General features: G+C 36.5%; 1 protein-coding gene across 1 annotated transcript in view; it reads right to left on the bottom strand.

Moving 5' to 3' along the window:
• The window catches only part of LOC150109560 (coiled-coil domain-containing protein 141-like), a 451,763-nt gene that overhangs the window by 106,332 nt on the left and 324,649 nt on the right, over positions 1-20,782 (bottom strand). The window contains exons 25-26 of the mRNA XM_090409020.1: positions 10,814-10,974; positions 8,286-8,437 (exon numbers count right to left, since the gene is read on the bottom strand). Of these exons, the coding sequence (XP_090265146.1) occupies positions 8,286-8,437; positions 10,814-10,974 (313 nt within the window). The remainder of the gene's footprint in view (positions 1-8,285; positions 8,438-10,813; positions 10,975-20,782) is intronic.

The following is a 20,782-nucleotide window of genomic DNA, read 5'->3' as shown; positions in this document are numbered from 1 at the left end:
AGTGGAACTATTTTCCCCTCTTTCCACCCCTTCGGGACTAACCCAGACCCGAGACTCAAATTAAACAAAATGGTCAAGGGTACTGACAATTCTTTAGCTGCTTCTCGTACAACACGAGCTGGTGTCGTGACGTTCTATTTTCATGTTGTGTTCTAATCCGCCATCTTGTTACAAGTCACTTTCATAAAAAAAAAAAAACTAATTGTAAATTGATCACCAATCCAAGGGTAGAGAAATTTCTATTATACTGCACCACTCTATCCTTAGATTAGTCTATATAAAATAGCAGGATCAATTCATAGTTAGTTAGCAGTCTCCTCATTCATTCTGGCCGAGGTATTTTATTTTCGACTTGGGATTCCTGCAAGATTCGAATTTTTATGAACGGTGCAATAAAAAGGAATTCAGGCAAACACAATAATTAGATTAGCAAAATAAAACATTTAATATAAGCTATATGACACATACATAAATTCTACCTCTAATTTTAAACAATAGAACAAAGTTAAATATTAGGTCAAGTCAATCACATTAGTTCAATCTTCCAAACATTACATACACTTTCTCAGTTTCTGAGTCACAAAATTCCTACACTTAATTAATACAATAGAACTTCCCATCTGAATGGTCTCCACACAGTTCTCAGCTATGCTATATGCTTAAAGAACACCGCAGGCACTAATTGCTGTAAATATCTCTCAACAATTCTTATTTTCAAATTCTCATTCGCAAAGAATTTCCACAGTTAAAGTTAGGTTAAACGTAGCATAACTAACATTCAATTCTTCATACATTGAAAATGATCAATATGTCAGTGCTTACCAGAAACAGTTCCTAGTACATCAATTACGTTGCGAATAACTTTCAAAATATATTTGTTGCACTTAAGAACACATTTATAAGACTTCTCCGCAGTTATAACTAAAACACTATTAATCACGCTTCACGACTATGGATATCAACTGTAAGGTACTTTGATTATCCTTGTTACCACTCATTAAATAATTAAACACTGTGCAGTTCTGCTTAGGGCGATTTAGAATTAAGTCGCAATTCTAGATTAACTGGGTTTAATCAGAATTCTTCACTGAACATCCAGTTTCTTCATATTATCTGATTGCGGCATTAAATTCCTTTAATTATCACTGCTGACTTTACTTTCAGCTAACTATAAAATTCACTTCGTCTATTTTCGCTTATAATTATTATCCCCTTTAACTTCTGCCCTTGAGAACTTTTTATTTACTTCCACCTCTCTAGTTTATACCCTTGCTTCCTTTCACTTCAAAATTTCCGTTCCAACTCTCTCTCTTGTTACCTCTATATAATTTTTTATTATCCTTGTCCTAGCTCACTCTCTGTTCAACTCGCGCTCGCTTCTTCATGCGTCTCCATGACAACAAATAAAATATAATAAAACTGAGCTATTGCATAACTCTAAACTTCTATAACAGAAATAAATAGAGAATATTTACATTTCAATTAATATGCAGTTAAAATTATCAAGAATTAATTCTATAATATTAACATAGTAATAAATAAAATAACTTAATAATATTTAATACAGCATTTTCATTATTAATACATATATCTTTGATTAATTAATTTAATATTAGACAAAATTAAGGTAGTTATATGAATATTTAATTGTAAAATAAGTGATTTACATTAAATAATATTTACAAGTTTTGCCTATGTGATGGAAGATCATGTTGCATTCTGAAACAAATAATAATTACTTCAATCTCTATATAATCAGAATCCAACACTGGTATACCATCCAATCCCACAGATGTATTGACATTGAGGTTATGCAATAAACTACTTACCTCCACTTCATTCACCACAATTCCCGTATAATCTACTGGTACATTCGTTTCTGCAATGTCACCACCTGGATGATATATTCTTGCAAAGTGCTCACTCAGTAACTCAACTATATCAACTGATTCAGTTACCTCCCTACCATCGGCATTCTTTAAAATCATTCTGCCATGTACATTTTTCCTTTTACTTGCTACATATCTAAAAAACTGTTTAGGATTCTCTTTAGCCTGCATGGCCAATGTTCTTTCGTAATCCTTTTTTGCTTTTCTTACCACACTCGTTACCCTTCTGGCCTGCACTTTATACCGTCTGTGTGCCTGCCGGTCACCTTTCTCCTTAAATTCCCTCCATAGTTGTTTCTTTTTTTGCAGCTCAAGCTAAATGGTGTTATTCATCCATTTAACCCCTAGTTGATTTATTATTCGAACTCTAGGTATACAGTCAGCCATTGCTTCATGCAAACATTTCTTAACTACTTCCCATGCACTATCGACTTCTAGTCCTTGCAGTTGTACATGCCATGGCACTGAACCAATCAAACTCCTAAGCTTGTCATACTTTCCAGCCCGATAATTCCACATGTATCCTGACTTAATTGAAAATTCTACACCTTTAGCCACCTCCCAAGTCAAGACCCTATGATCACTCTCACCGACTAGTGGCAATGTGGTCATATTTGTTACAGCCAAATCCTCAGATGTAATTACTAGGTCAAGCACTCTCTGACCCCTAGTATTTTCCATTACATGCTGTCGCAGATAGTTATCCCTTAATAACCGCATAAAATCCAATTCCTTCCTCCCGTGTGTCCTCTTCTCACTCCAATCAATGCGACCATAGTTGAAATCTCCCATAATAATCACCCTCCTTCCACTCATTTCTTCTATTTGCTTGTGCATACTGTCACCACCATCTTTTACATCACCTGGTCTATAGCAGCACCCAATTGTATATTTAGTTCTGCTAGCCACAGTCTCACACCAAATGGCCTCAAATGTGCTCTTTTCTCTATCCTGCAATTCAACTTCTATTCTCCTTGGCTGCAGCTCATCAGCTATCATCAACAATACTTCTCCCCCCATTTTATTCTCCCTGTCATTCCTGAACACACTATACCCATCACATTCAATCCCACTAGCTATATCATCTACAGTCAGCCATGTTTCACTAATACCAATAACCTGTGGTCTGGAAATACCAACCATGGCCCAAAACTCTTCCTTCTTGTTCCTAATACTTCTAGCATTAGTGTACATGAATTTAAGACCCCCAACCCTACCTTGATGACTTATATTAACTATCCCATTCTGATTTGTTCTCCTTATTTGCTCGGGCATATTATATTCATTCTTACATTCAACTGCCTCCCTAAGGACTGTATATCTACCCCTCCCCCCCTTAATAAATCTAGTTTCCCTGAATTTGCACATCCACCACATTCAGCAACACTTTCTCAAGTCTTCTTACATCGTAACCATTCAAATGCAAACCATCCATCTTATATAGATCTTTTCGCCCATCGAACTCACTCCACACGTCCACAAATTCCACACCACTCGTCATACATAACCCACGCATAAAGTCATTCGCAATTATGGCCTTTCTTTTAAACATTTCACTGTCATACCGTGGCAAAACTTTAGAATGATTAGTCTAACTCTCTCACTCTTTTCTTTTGCTACCTCAAACAATTCATTCAGGTCTTCTATCATTTCCATTTTGTCTCCTTTCAAATCATTCGTACCTGCCACAACAATCATTTCTTTCACCCTTTCCTTTTGCTCTCTAATAGACTCAGTTACATCCTTTATGGTCGCACCAGGTTAGTACGATTTTGTCAAATCCTCTACTATCACACCTCGTACTAACGAGTCTCCATACAGCACTCTATCCTTCATTTTGTTCATGTTCACACTCATACATCTATTTTTCCTGTCATACTTTTTATTATTGGCTGGTTCGACTTTTGAAGAACGACTGTGGCATTACCCTTATCCGCTCTAGTGATGACGATACTTTTTTCTTTCCATAGTTTCAGGAGAGCAGTGCATTGGGCATAAGATAAATTACTTTTTGGTGGCGATGAATGAAAGAGGATGTCAGCTACGTCAAGTCTGATGTTGTTGGCTATCTCCGACGGTAAGCAACCGATCCCCCGTTTGATGTTAACCATTACGTCAAGCACCGCCACTTCTTTCGAGTGCCGGTGCTTGATAACATCAGACTTGACGTAGCTAACATTCTCGCTCATTCATCGCCGCCAAAAAGTAATTTATCTTATGCCCAACGCACTGCTCTCCTGAAACTACGGAAAGAAAAAAGTATTGTCATCACTAGAGCGGATAAGGGTAATGCCACAGTCGTTCTTAACACCATTGAATACAATCGTAAAATGAACATTATACTCCGCGATTGCGCTACTTACATCCCGCTAGAACACGACCCCACAAAAACACAAGTTAAGAAATTAAAAATCTTACTTAAAAAAGTATCTTCCTGGCCCCCTGACGTCACAAAAAAACTTAAACTTTTCAGCTCCCCCCCCCCCGAATTTACGGTTTACCAAAAATCCACAAATCCAATTCCCCACTCGGGCTTATAGTAGATGATGCCATCAATGCACCTTGCTATAGACTGTCTAAACAGCTGGCCAACTCTCTGACCCCCCTCACCTGAAGGTACACTTCCTTTATAAAAAACTCTACCCACTTTAAAGACCTCACGGAAAATTTAACCTTGAATAAGACAGACATATTGGTAAGCTTTGATATCTCCTCTTTGTTTACCAATATTCCCTTAACTGACACCTTATCTCTCTTAGAAAACGTTTTCCCCCCGACATCTTAGATCTCTTTTCCTTTGCCATTAACTCTGGGTATTTCTTTTGGAAGAACAAAATCTACAAGCAGATAGAGGGGAACCGCTATGGGTTCCCCCCTCTCACCCCCCCTTGCCAATTTCTATATGGAAGATTTCGAAAAACAAGCCATAGACTTAGCCCCACTCAAACCTTCTATCTGGCTAAGATATGTAGATGATGTGTTCTCTACTTGGCCTCATGGCCCAGACACGTTAGACTCCTTCCTCAGTCATCTCAATAGCCTACATCCAAGAATCCAGTTTACTATAGAAAAGGAAAAAAACAATTGCTTACCCTTCCTAGACACCTTAGTCACACCCCTGCCTAATGATACACTTGCCTTCACTGTATACAGAAAACCCACACACACAGGCAGATACATTCACAAACTCTCCCACCACCACCCCTCTCAACAATTTGGCATTATTAAAACTCTTACCAAGAGAGCCTACAATCTTTGTTCCAGTGGAACCGCCCTCACTACTGAGCTTAACCACATACACAACACTTTCCTCTCCAATGGCTACAGTGATCACAGTATCAAAAAAATAATCAACTCCTCCCCCATTCCCTGTCCTTCTCGTCAACAAGAATTTAAAAATGCCATCACCATACCCTACATCCGTGGCACATCCGAAAAAATAGCCAAGATACTAAAAAAGTACAACCTACACACAGCATATAAGCCCCACCGCAAACTTGCTACCCTTATCCGTTCTACGAAAGATCAGCTCCCTCCTCTCTCTCTCTGCCTGGAGTTTACAAAGTACCCTGTTCCTGTAAGCTGGCATATTTTGGACAGACAAGCAGATCAGCATCCATCCGCTTAGAGGAACACAAGTCTTACATCTGCAAACACAACTATGGCCATTCAGGCTTGGCTGACCATGTTTTGGATACCACCCACAGGGTATCTTGGAAGAAAACCACCATGTTCCACCACAGCAAATTCAAGAAAGAGAGACTTTTCTTGGAAGCAGCAGCAGCTCTCAAAAACCAACCAAATCTGAATAAATTCGGTTGTATTAAGCTTCCGAAGATTTGGGAAACACTCATCACCAGAGGTCCCACCTTACATTCCAGGCCACCTACTACTGCCCTTAGAGGGCGCTCCAACTAGATAGGACTTTGTCACCCACGTGGTCGGGCTCAGTATTGTTCATTATTTGTGTGTATGTTACATTAACTGTTTTTGTAATCCCCGTAGATGTCCTAGTGACTAGGACGAAATATAGGAAGTATTAAATTCTATTTTAATTCTTTTTGAGTGTTGTAAAAAATCCATTAAGCCTCCAACATGATGTCCTCACAGCACTTAAGCCTCTACACACGAAGACCATCAGCTAGTAAGGGTCAGAATACAGGACACAGCCAAGTATCCTGTATCGTGGTATCTTGGCCCAATTAGAAGACTAAGATGACTAGCTAATTCATAGCCAGCTAACAGATTCAATATAGGATCTAATCGAAAGAAGGTGGTTGGCGAAACAAAGAGACACAGGGACTGAAGAATATAAGAGAATACACAGAGAAGTCAGAAGAGCCACCAGGCAGGACAAGGAAAATTTTTATACTAATAAATGTGAAGAGATAGAATTCCAGATGAGGAGGCCCAATTATAAAAGGATGTTTCATTGTTTCATTTAGTTTGTGACCAAACCACAAGTTTAAGCCCAAATTGAATGTCATCAAAGACAGGAATGAAGCAGTACTTAAAGAACTGAAAATCAAACACAGATGGGAAGAATACTATGATGAACTGTACAGCAAGAAGGATAAGGAAAATTTTGATCTGGAACCTCCTCTACTTAGGCATGAGGCTGAAAGAGCAATTAAACAGATTAACAACAATAATGCCCCGGGCACAGATAGAATCCCAGCAGAGTTAATTAAGGACACAAAGGATGGAGGGATAAGTGTTTCAAATATGGATTACAAGGATATGGGAGAAAGGTTCATAGCCTAGAGACTGGAATAAGTCCATTTTCACACTACTGCATAAGAAGAGAGATATGAAGGATTGCAAGAACTATAGAACTATTAGTTTCTCTCATACAAGCAAGATTTTATTAAATATCATTATTATTAGGATTGAGATTGAGGCAAAAATTGAGGCAGGGATCCCTGAGGAACAAGCAGGTTTTACGAAAGGTAAGGGTACCAGAGATCCAATCCTTTGCTTTGGACAGATCATCGAAAAGTAGAAGGAATTTAGACTTCCTGTGGTAATGTGCTTCATAGACTATTGTAAAGCTTTTTTGACTGCATTCAGCATGTGAAACTATGGGAAGTAAAAAATAATTGGTTTTCCTCAACACACAATTAGGTTAATAGCTAACTTGTGCAGTGAGCAAGAAGGCAAGATAAGAACAGGTGTAAGATTAACTGATTGGCTTCAGGTTGGAAAGGGAATTAGGCAAGGATGCCTACTCTCTTATCATCTGCTTAGTATCTATGCTGAGAACATCATGTGTGCAGTATTAGATGAGCTTAAGAGAGGAATTAGGATAGTGGTGGATTGACCAGTAATCTGAGGTATGCTGATGATACAGTACTCCACTGCAATGATAAAGAAGAATTAGGGCAAATCCTTGACAAAATTAATGAGATCAGCAAGAACAGATGACTTCAACTCAATCCTGGCAAAATAAAGATTATGGTTCTCAAAGGAAATATAGACAACGAAGCTCTGCAAAACAAATGTACCTTAATAGAGAAAGAATTGAAGAAGTCAGCAAATTTGAGTACCTAGTATTCGTTATTAATGTGAAGAAGACATCAAAAGGAGATTAGGAATGGCTAACACAACAGTCAGAGACCTGTCTAAAATCTGGAAGGATGGATCTATCTCCACAGGAAGAAAGTTAAGGATTTTGGATGCAGTTGTTTTTCCAACAGTGTCTTATGGATGTGAGACTTAGAACTTAAAATAGTCTAATAGGAAAAACATAGCCTTTTGAGAATTGGTGTTAGAGAAGGCTGTTGATAATATCATATACTGAAAGGTGGACAAACAGAGGTGTTAGGAAGGATTGGCAGAACTTGAACATTCCTTAAGGATATTGAGAGAAGAAAGTTGAAATACTTTGGACACACTGCAAGGATGGAAGGAGGACTTCAAAACAGTAATAGAAGGTAAAGTATCTGGAAAAACAGGAATGAGATGGATAGATGGTGCATCTGGAGTAATTGTTCATCACAGAGTTCAACCCTCCAGAAAAGCATACAACAGGATCATCTGGTGAGGCATGGTGTGGCACATCACCAAGCATCTGAGAGACAAAACAGCATGATAATATCCAATGAATAGACAGATGGATGACTAGAATTTCTAGTTGCTCATCATATCTGAAGTATCTTCAGATTGAAAGAAGGTATTATATTGAAAAGATTGATAGTACTAGTTAAAACTGCTATTCTACTAGCATATTATAATATTCATTCAATATACATTCCTTAGACATACATATTGGGAAATAATGATGGTGATATATTATGAACTCTGGAAAACAAAACATTGCATAGTACAACTTTTAGTTTTAACTATTTAAAAGCGTACTAAATACAACCACCACCACTTAATTTACATATTACTTACGAGGTTTCCAATGGTAGCCGTCCTTTTACTGAAACGGAACATGTGGAAGTAGCCTCTCCTGTTGGATTTTTGGCCACAACTGTGTATACTCCTGCATCCTTTGGAAAAGCTTCTGATATTATTAAGGTGGCTTCACTTCCATCATAATGAAGCTAAAACAAGTGAAAATTAATGTGTTAATATAACTCTCAGGAAATAAATTTATTCACAGTTTGCACAGTTTTATCAACATGTGGGAAAAACTGTGCCATTTATAACATAATAAATCTAATCTATATATTTATTTAATTTAAGTCTTCCTGCAGACCACAGATTGAGAAACACTGGTGTAAGGTAAATCCCATCCCCCCCCCCCAAAAAAAAGTTGTAAATTTTTATTGTTATTATCATACCCTCCGTGGTGTCGGCAGACTCATCATGGGAGGTTCATTAAACTGACAACATATTTAATGTATGTATGGAGAAATGTATATATGTATGATCATCACAGAAATGGAATATATTGTGATGTGGGTGAGGAAGTTGAGACTGAGCAGATATATGTGGTAAGCAGTGATAAACATGATTGGGCAAGGGGAGGTGTGGTGGGGAAATCACAACCAGTAATATCCAAGCCACTTGTTGGTTGTGATTTCCCCACCTCCCCTTGCCCAATCAAGTTTATCATTGCTCACCACATATATTTGCTCAGTCTCAACTTCCCCACCCACATCACAATATATTCAATTTCTGTGCTGATATATACATTCACTGCTACTTTCAACATCCACTGTCCTATGTCTCCCTGTCCACCTAGGTTCCCCCATTTTCCTGTTTTTCTTGCATTCCCATTCTCTCTTCACCTCTCACACTACTATTGTTTCCACTGTCAAGCATTTCTGTCTCTTCAATACCTCTCTTACTTCTCTCTTGCTTGCATCACACACTGCATTTCCATTTAGCAACACTTTGTCCAGCACTCTCACTACAAAGGCATTCAAATGCCACCCATAATGCCCGTATAATTCCATTCTTTCCTCAAACACATGGCACAAATCCATAAACTGTACTCCCTTCTCCTCACAAAGCTCCACTACCATTCCATTCATGATTCTGGCTCTCCATCTCAACACATCATTGTCATACCTCGGCATAACACTGAAAACCTTTCCCACTATGCTGTTATCTTTTACTCTTCTCAATAACCTTCTGATATTTACCCTTACATTTTACTTATGTCCACTTAAATAATTTGTCCCCACAACCATCACTAATTCTCTTGCTTGTTTCTTCCTCATGTTCAAAGCCTGAATTATCATGCTCATTCTTCCTCCTGGATAGCAGACCTTACGAACTCTCTCATTAACTAATCCTTTAACAACGGAATCTCCATACATTGCTATACTGAAATCACTTGTCACCTCTTTTACTCTTTTTTCTTTCATTATATTCTTTTGCACACTTTCATTAAATCCCATTAAATGTCCAATATCACTCCACATATCCCTTATTTCATTTTCAATACTGTTGCATCAAATCTTGCATTCTGATAATTTCATTCTGTCACTCGTGTAGTCTTGCTACCTGTCGTTCTGCTGCACCTTGCTTATGTTACCTTTCTTTCATTCCCTTATCACAACTTTCGTTTCTACATTCTTGCATTCTTTCACTCCCTCAGTTTCACTAGCTTCCGTTCCATTTCCATTTCTTTCATTCATGGCATCTTTTATTTCTTCAGTGTGTTTTGCATTTGTTAACTTGTAACTCACAGTCTAATAAAATATCGCATTTCTTACAAATCCATACTTTTGCTCATCTCCTATTCAGTCTCTCCACAAACACATCTCTCACATTCTGCCACGCATACATTATTACACTTATGACATTGAACTATTTTTGAAAAGACTATGTTGTTAATGCCATTTAATTTTTGCGGTGCTCTCCTAGTCACACTGGTTGGCCTCATGAGTACCACCATTGTGTTACTCAAAATAGCACTTATCTTTTCCAGAGCTCTTTTCTAACACTACACATCTTGCAGCCCTCTAGTGGCTAATGTTTTACGATTACTACAATGGAACTTAATTATTACAAGTAGAGAGAACATAAACTGTAAACTGAAAAGTTTGATAGGCAGAGGAAGTTTTGGGGAGGAGGTTCTACCAGATTAACGTGGAAAGAATTATTCACAGGTGGGGGGGGGACAGAGATGGGAAGAATGAGAGACCATTTGCAGAAGTAGGTGTGGTGAGCAAAAGAGTGAGAAGCAGATTTTTTGCATTAAGAGTTGAATGAGTGAAATGCATTACTGGAAAACGAAGAGTATCAATGAGTTTAAGTACAATATAGCATATATGTTGCTACCAGTGAGTTTTTTCCATAATGATACAGACTCTATGAAGGTCTATTAATTATTATTATGTCACACCTCTTTGGATTTCAAGCACTCATCATGAGAGGGCAATTCATAATGATAAAATCAATGATATATCACTTTGCATGTCTGAGTAGAAATATTGCATTTCTATTATTAATAATTAAAATCTTACTTTCACATCTCTGTTCTCCCTGATAGGTTTACTATCATGCAACCAGGTGAGCTGTGGTTGGGGTTGACCACTAACATGGCATTCTAGACGTAACTTTTGACCTGCACGAGCCATCACATTTGAGAGTGGAGTTAAAAAAGTAGGAGGTCTGGTAGGAACCACTGGAAAGCAAACAGATATATCATATGATGAAATATGAAAGAAAATGATTCTAGGCAGCACATTTTTCAAATGCAAAATATTGATTTCATTAATTTTAAATTATAGTTTAAGAATAGTTCCTTTCATGAACAAGGTGAACCTTCAATGTAGAATAGAGATACACTTCTATTTCTTTTCCTTCACATATTTATCAAATCCTAACTTGATAATAATCTGCATTTGTCACTACCACCACTTTATTTAAATCAACATCAATTTAACAAAACTTCCAGTAAGATGGTGGGTCACTTAAGAGTCGAAGCAAAATAACTGAAGAAGATATCCAAATAGCCTGCAAGGAATACAGAGAATTAATCAGAGTGTTTCTGACCTGTGTCCAATCCTCCCTTCTTGTGGTGCACCTCATGAAAGGACAAGGATAGGCTGGCAATTCCAACTTAGCAAACTAAACTGGATTCTGTATTAGCTTAAACTACATACCAATGTTTAAAAAACTTTAAGAGACTGCTTGTTTATATGTCCTGAATACATTTAAATTTTCTATTTCTGACAGCCAACTTACTTAGAGTGATATAACAATGCACATAACTAAAGCGAACCTCCCCAAAAAACCTGCAATTCAATAATAAGAATAATTCATTGTGTGTACAAGTTTGTGGAGATAAACTTCCATGTAAGAGCAACTGCTTTACTTTAAACTAAATGAGTGCCGTTCTGGTAGGTAGAGTGGTTAGCGTATCCGCTCTCCAGCCAAGAGGCTGCAGGTTCGAATCCATGCAGATTCGAACAAATATCCATGAACATAAAATCACAAATATCCATGCCTACGTGGGATTTCCACGTAGGCATGGATGTTTGTGATTGTCTTCCACCTTCACACATTTATTCACCCAAGTATAGATACACTCTCCCAATATGGACTGAGTCACCATGGGAGTAGTAGACCCAAAAACCTCATGTAATGGGAGAGGCCTTCACCCTACAGTGGGTAGAAAAATAGGCTGTTCATCATCATCATCAAACTAAATGAAAATAACACTTGACATTTTAATATTTTTATTAAGGTCATCATCAGGAATACATACATATATATATACATACATATATACACTAGGGCAGTGGTTCTGAGCCTTTGTCAGACTGCGGACCTGTAAGTTCTTTTTTTTCTTTATAAGACGAGGGCCTGGTCCCAACAAATTTACTCATAAATACCTTTCCAATTTTTTTTAAAATTCATACATTAAACTAACATAAGTATTAATAATTAATTATGGCATAATCATAAAGAGTATTAGTACACTTACGTATATGGTGTAGCATGTTGACAAGTATAAAATTACATTTAAATTAGTTATCAATCACTGGACTAATGAAATCTTTAGCATATTGTAGTTTCCTCAGGCCAACATCATTAAATTAATTTGTGCTGATTTTCATTGACATATCCCATTCTGATCACCAAAAATTTATAATATTATTATAAGTACTTATGAGTGAATGCAGACGTTTTCTTCTGTGTGCTGGTAGTTTTCCCCTCTTTTTCTACATCCTAGAGATCGCTCTGTAGGCTTGAGGTGAATGAATCATTATTTATTGCATCACAAACACCTTCAATACAAGACTTCTTAACACCAAAATTAAGTCCCTTGTCTCTTATTTATATTAAAATTTAAATCTGTAGGCCTATTAAATTTAAAAAATCACAGCACTCGAATTTCAAAACAAGTACTTACACATCACAATGCGAACTTGCAAAGAAACAATATTCAGTATTACTAGATTTGAGAATTGAATACAGACTGCCTTGATCGTCAATTTCAGTAGGAAAATGTTCTTTATACTTCCTTTACCAATTGTCTCTGACATTTGCAACACAGATGTTATTTCATTCAGTTATGAGAATACGCTGCCCATTGTTGTAATCGGTTTGCAGGCAATTTTTATAACTGGTCATAACAGCGGTATTCACTTTCCCAAATGTTGAAAGATTTCGATGTCTGAAAATTAATGATAATTCATGAATACCTCCATGTTTAAAAATAGCGGCTTGGTCATGGACATTTGCTGCAAAGATGTTATTTAGGCGTTCTGGGTCTGAGCTTTTTGAACACATTCACGAATATTATTCTCCTCAGAATATTTCTACTATAAAATATTTATTCATGAAAAATGCTTAGAAAATTAAAATGACAAATTCCAGGAGAACTTCTTGTGGCTTGCTATAATTGATGGCAGGGCCTGGTACCAAGCCACGGCCCAGCGGTTGAGAAACACTGCACTACAGCACAAACTACATCACAATATACCTAGTAGGATCTGGTCAACTGTTGACCCTAGCCTGATCTCCAGTGAGAGAAAGGAAAAGAGAGAAAAATTAGATAATAAAAAATAAAAGCCACTAATTGAACACTTACATTGACTCTACTTATTTAAATGGAACTGGTGTAGTTTTGATCATCATCATCATCATGCATATCAAGGATTTAGGCCTAGCATGGCCTGTTCCAGCCTTAGAAGTCATCGTTGAATCATTTAAGAGGACGTCCTGGTTTTCTTTTTCTTAATGGCTTGTATTTTTGATAGAAACTGTGTAGTTTTGATAGAAACCTGAAGTCTCTACCAAAGCTACAAAACTACAGCTGCTATTGGTTTGGGTTTAATTCCTACAGTCTTATTATTTAGCAGTTCTGTTTATTGTACATCATCCACTAGTTAAAATTTGATCTATATTTCTCCTCGTTTCTTGTATTCCGAGGTTTTCATAGTTCTACTATTCTGTTCTTCTGTAATTCTATTCCTAGATGCTCTATGGGTTGTAGATGGGCCTTCCAGACTCTTTAAACTGTTAAATCAATCTTGTTGTGATTGGTATGATAGATTATCATCTCAGAGGCTTTGAATTTTCTTTCATACCATGTTTTGGTATGATGGAAGGGTGCATGGTTGCCTTTCCAGTCTATGTAAGAACTAGGTGTCTTTTCAAATGTGCCTTTCTAATCTGTAGCACGTTTGAAGTGCATGATTAGAAAGCCCTAATTTTCCATAATTAAGAAATCTAATGTGCTATTTGTGTTCTTTTCTTACTGGGATTGTACATCCTGTTTTCCCTACATAGGGTAAATTATAGATGTACTGGATTTAGTATACTGCTAGGGAGACAAGGGGAGGAATGGGATATTTAGAAGAGCAAAATAAGCTTTTTAATTTTGTGGGTGGTTTGAATGTAGGCTTACTATTATCATATTTCTGCAGTGTTCTATTTTCTTAGATATTCCCCTAATATAAGGAATGGCTATGGCAGGAGGCATTACTATAATTTTCTTTTAAATCTTTGGCAGCATTCTTGAGAAGGATTCTGTTTTTCTATTGTAGCCATTCTTTATAACTGTTTTGCTTATTATGTGAACCTATTTTCAGATCTGCTCATTAAAGAAAATTGTTAGAGCTCTATTTTTGGGAGTGCTAATGATCCTTACTTTTTGTGTTGGATAGTTACAAGTCTTTGTGCATGTATTGTCCCATGTAGGTTAATGGTAGATGTAAAGGGATGACAGCCTGACGGAAGAAATGATGAGATTGAGATTTATAAAACAATAACACACTATTGAGATTGAAAACAATAAGACTCTTCCTTTTCTGGACATGTCACACTTCTTCCATCAGGCTGTCTTTCAATTCATGAAGTATCTTCATGATTTGATAAAATACCATTTTCACTATATACAAAAAGCCATTAAAAAGACAACCTCGTCGTGTAATTTTAGAAGATAGGGATCACAAAATATTTGAAGCCAAACTTGATGAGCAGAGATGTATATAATAAGAGAAAGGTGCTGAGAATGAAGCTCAATTATGTGAACTTAAATGTGTACCAATAGCCAAAAATAAAACATGAATATAATTGGTAAACAAAGAACATGATAAATGGAATGAACTATCAATTTGGAACTAAAATCATAAAAACTAAAATTTAAAGAACAAAATGAAACAATCATCATCATCAAATTCCTGCCATGTACCCTCAAGGGGTGTACAGGATATGACAGTACTACATGAAAAAATTACATCATTACTAATTTCCTATCTACAATTTTCCTCCAAATCAGTCTGTTACTTGTCAAGACTCCAACATTATCAGATCTTATATTTCTATCGTCTAAGGCACTTTGTACCGTATCAATCCATCTATATCTTGGTCTTCCTCTGGGTCGTTTTCCTGCCAACCTGGCAGAGAACACTTGTTTTGCTAATCTTTCCTCTCCCATTCTATTTAAGTGACCATACCATCTGAGATTAGCTCTGCTAACGCATTCCTGGATGCTGACAATGTCAAGTTCTTTCCTAATATCCTCATTTTTAATATGATATTGCCATTGATGCCATCTGTTCATGCCTCTAATCTTTCTCAGGACTCTCATATCTGCGGTTTCTAGTCTTTGGTCAAGTGTTTTACTTCTGACCCAGCTCTCAGATCCATAAGTTAAAATTGGTTTGAACACAGTCTTGTATACAGCTAATTTAGTGTTCCGACTAATTTCTTTCTTATTCCATATGAATTTATTCAATTGACTTCCCACGATACCAGCTTTGCTGATTCTGTTGTCTATTTCTATATTTAGTTTACCATCTTCAGTAAAAATTGTGCCTAAGTAGCTGAAATGAAACAAAAACTAGTCAAATATATACAGGACCAGCAACATAATAGTGTGCAGACCATTTCATGGGTAAATATCATTAGATGAAAACATCACAAAACTGACTATGAGCTAGCTGTGGGTTTAAGATTATGAATTAAGAAGAGTTTGGTGGGATCAAAGTAACAGTGAGTTTGGGTGGCATATTGTTATATGAACCACATATTGTTATATGAACCAATCTGATCATATTTGGAGAAAAGGGAGAGCATCAGTTCTTTGATGTAAAGCAACATAATCTGGAATCTTTTTCTTAAAAATCTTTTTTTTTTTCTATTTCAGCATTTTGTTTGGATTGTATAGTACATAATGATATTTGAATAGTAGATTTATATTGATATTATATTATACAATTATTATATCATTGTTTTCATTTGTATAAGAATACTTATATTTGTGGAATATAAGTATTCTTATAAGATGGCAATCTCGGCAGTGGTGCACCCAGAGGGGGGGCCAAGGTGCTCGGGCACCCCCCAAAGAAAAGGAAAAAAGACTAGAAAAATTTCCAAAAATCTTTTCTTAATTAAAATTCATTTTTTTATTTATGTTGTGTGCTACTTATGAATTAGCAATCACTGCAGATGCTCAGTTATAGGTCGTATGCGATGTGTAGTGTGTATTCGCAAAATGTCTACTCAACTCTCCCCCCCCCAAAGGTTAAATCCTGAGCGCTCAGCCCCCTCCAAGATTAAATCCTGAGTGCGCCACTGAATCTCAGTAATGATTCAATATGCTTATTGCATGTTTCTGCTCATCAAGTTTGGTTCAGATATCTTGTCATCCCTACCTTCTAAAATTATACAACCAGGTGTCATTTTTAATATAATTTAAAATTAAAATGACAGTGATGAGATGGGGCAGAGAACAAGAATTATGAATGATATGTTAGAAGAAATGTGTGACGAAAAAGGAGTGGAGTTTGTTAATGGAATAAGTTTGAAAGAAGAATTGAACTGTATAAGAGTGAAGGACTGCATTTGAATTTTTTGGTGTGAGTCATTTGGAGAGACTGCTACTGCTGGAAAGGAGAGTAATGAGTGCAGAGAATGAATCTGAGCAAGCAAGAAGCGATGTGAAAGAGCAGGAAAGTAAGGAAAGAAATATTGAAGTGGTGCTTATGAATAAAGAAGAATAAACAGTTTGAGGAAGGTTGATGCTCCAAGAAGATGTGAATGTGTGTAGACAAAAAAGGGAAGAGGATGTCCTGAGATGTAGAGAAAACAGTTGGATTTGAAGAAGGTTCTGGGATAAGTAAGGAGAAAAAGAAATGGCTCAAAGAACATATGAAGTCAAATTTATTAAGTGGTATCAGTGAAACTTGTTATTAATTCAGGAATGAGCTGTTATGTTGTATATGAATGCAAGAAATATCAGAAACAAGGGAAATTACATGGTTGCATTGATTCAGTTCATTCACCCAAAAATTATTACATATGTGAGACATGGTTGGATGAGAAAAACATCCTGACAGGAATAGACACAGAAGAGTATGATGCGTTTTGTGAAGATAAAAGGGTAAAAAGGAGGTGGAGTGCTATTGATGGTAGAAAATGAGTCATGTTGATACAAGGCAGAGATAAAAAGGGGAAATGGTGGTGGTGGTGGTAGTGGTAGTAGTTTTGAGGCAGTATGGTGTGAGATAGAGGTGAAAAGAATGAAAAATATTTTAGCTAGTTGAAAGTTTTTCACTTGGTTATATTATAAATTAAAGATACCAAGAAATTATATACTTGGTATCTTTAATTTCTAAAATGAAATACTAAGTTCGATGTTGCTATAGAGCTGGTGATGCAGAGGGTAGTGACCAGGAAATCTATAAGCAAATTATCCAAGAAAATACAAAAAGGATGATTTTAATTGGTGCAATATAGATTGCGATGATGAAATAGCAACCAGAAGTAAAGAAAATGAATTTCTTTAAGAAATTCATTTAATTTAATGAATTTCTTTTAATTTTTGAGGGACAACTACCTCAGGCAGTATGTAACAAAGGGCATATGAGGATCGAGCATCTTGGATTTGATCATTTCATCAGAGGATGCTATCATAAATAAGGTGTCAAATCTTCCTCTAGTTTGTGAGAGTGACCATGATGCGATTACCTCAGTGTGAGAGCTTCAGTGAGAAAAGGGGTATATATGAAACTACAGGGCTGGTGATTGAGAGAAGTTCAAGAAACAGCTTGCAGCTGTAGCATGGAATAAAGAGTTGGGTGGAAAGGAGAGCAATGCTGCATGGGTGATATTCAAGAACTATCTAGTAGAAGCAATGTCTAAATATATTCCAAAGGTCAAAATGTTAAATAAGGTGGGTGTGAAATGGATGAATGTGAAGAGATGAAGCACACAATACAGAGGAAAAAAGCATTATGGAGGCAACATAAGAGGAGTTGTAATAATCAATTCCATTAGGAATACAAAGAACAAACAAGGTTGGTGACTTGAATGGTAAGGTTAGCAAAAGTTCAGTATGAGCAGCAGTTAGCTAATGAAGCCAAAAAAAAAAAAAAAAAAAAAAATCCTAGGGAGTCCTTTTGATATGTAACCAGCAGCAACAACAACAACAAAAAAAATTATGGTAGGATGGCATTGATGGGAGAAAATGGTAAAAGAAAACTGCTGCAGGGGATATGGTTGAGATATATAATGGCAGTTAATAAAGGTTTTTTGATCCATGCGAATGTGACATCATGGAGAGTTCGAAGGCAGTGGATGATAAGGAAGAAAGGCTGACTCTGAGTAAGGAAGAGGTATATGGGGAATTAAGCAAATTTGATATTAATAAGGCTTTAAAAGAATGTACCAGGGAGTGGACATCTGCCTTGACATATTTGTTTAATATGAGTCTTACATTGGGTCAATTTTCAAAGCAATGGAAGAAAGGCAAAATTGTATTGTTTCATAAGCGAGGTGACAGAATTCGAGCATCAAATTATAGTCTAATCTCTTTGTCAGTGTTGTGGTTATTAAAGTGTTGGAGAGGCCTGTGAGAACCAGGATCCAGAATTAGGTTGACAAAACGGATAGCATGGATTTGCTAAAGGGAGGTCATGTTTTAGTAATCAACTTACTTATTACAATAAAGTGATGGCTTCATTGGACAAAGGAGACGAATACACAGAAGTATACTTAGATTTTGCAAAGGCTTTTGATAGGTTACCACATGATAAGTTGATAGTCAAACTAGAGTGGATGGGGTTGAATATTAGACTAGAGCACTGAATTGGAGATTGGCTGTCTGATAATTATCAACAACAGTGGGGACCACTGCTGTTTAACTTGTATGTTAAAGATACTGGGGAAAATTTGAATGAGTTGACAGAATTCAAGCATCAAATTATAGTCAAATATGGTCCAATATTAAGTCCTCCATAGATTCACTCTTTACAGTTGTGATGAACTCTGAGGAGTGGAGCACATGTGGTCTTACAAGAAGACTTGAATAGACTGAGTGAAATTCTACATCCCATAAGATGAGATGTAGAATTTACTCTTGGTCTGGGATATATTGTTGGAGTTGGAGGAAATAAGAGTCTTAGGGTGATGGTGGATATGTATTTAACGTTTAGAGGAGATATTATCATAACTGTGAGAACAACACAAGTAATTCTGACAATAATGTGGAAGACACTGACTTGTAGAAGTAAAGATATTCTAGTTCCATTGTATAAGACACTGATTAGACCACATGTGGGCTACTCTGCACAGAATTGGTCACCTGGTTTTCAAAAGGATGAAGAGATGTTGGAGAAAGAGTCCAGAGGTGATTGATGTTGAATATGAAGAATGGTTGAGACTATGCAATTTGCAGAGTCAAGTGGATAGAGGAAGATGGGGGGGTAATATGACAGCGACATACAAGTTAGTAAAGGGTTGTTATAGGATTAATATTGAACTGGTTTTTCATAAAATGGTAGGAGATTGAAGGAGAACAAGAAGTCATCCCTGGAAGCTGTATAAGGAGGATGTGAGCAAGGGAGTAAGAAGAAGGTTTTTGCATGGAGAGTTATGAATGATTGGAATGCATTGCCTGAAAGCACAGTGTCTGCAGAGAATTGGAATGTGTTTAAGGCATGGTATCATGAGCTATATGTATGATAAAAGGCACCTTCTAGATGAGTCTCTGACTCTATGGTCTTTATAAAAAAAATATATATATATATATTAGATCTAATTTACGAAATGGGAAGGGTAGGGCATGGAAAGTTTTGAAAAGATGCAAAAATGAAGTGGTATCTGAATATGTCCTTAGAGTTCAAAGAACAGTTGGGATGGGAGTGAAATTGATCTGCAATCTTATTAAGCAATAGATCCATACGATGAAGATGATATAGAAGAAATATCATGAGTATTAGAGTGAGAGGAGTTATGAAGTACATAAAGTGCAGTATGTATAGAAAGTTGTATAGAAAGCTAAGATGGGATATGACTTTGCAGGCTAAAGGCAGCCAAAAAGAATTTTATCATTATGCTGTAAGTAAAAGGGATGAAAGTGGAAGAATAACTTTACTAAATGCAGATGGTACCTTTGTTTCAGAAGCAAATGCAATAGTTCAAATAATGAGTACTCACTTCATCTGTTAACCTGCTATATGTAACGTAGTGCACAGTGCTACCATTATATTGGATGAAGAGATAGAGATGCATGAGGAGAAGATTCTTTGCATAATTTGGATAAGAATTCAGCAATAGAGACAGATCAAATATCAGCCTATATACTAAAGGAATGTTCACCCAACTGTCTAGGCCCTTGACATATTTGTATAATTTGAGTCTTAGATAAGGAGAGAACTCACAGGAAAATAATGTATAATAATCCCACTGCACAAGGGTGGTGAAGCAAAGACTGATGTGTCTAACTATCAACCTATGAGTATCTCTCTCTAGTGATTGTGAAGAGTTTCCAGAAATCAGTAAGAACTCACATACAAAAATTAAGTGGACAAACAAGATATACTTTGCAAGGAACAGAATGAGTTTACTAAAGGGAGGTCATGTCAGAGCAATTTGCTCTTATTTTCTAATAATGTTACAGCTGAATTGTATAAAGGGAATGGATACACTATGATACTGTTGAACTTTACTAAGGCATTTGATAGGATACACATGAA

Source organism: Typopeltis vanoorti, chromosome 2, assembly GCF_054136105.1.
Source record: "Typopeltis vanoorti isolate ZY-2024b chromosome 2, IOZ_Tvanoo_1.0, whole genome shotgun sequence".
NCBI classification, from domain to species: Eukaryota; Metazoa; Arthropoda; class Arachnida; order Uropygi; family Thelyphonidae; genus Typopeltis; species Typopeltis vanoorti.
This window is presented reverse-complemented; position numbering and strand designations above follow the sequence as displayed.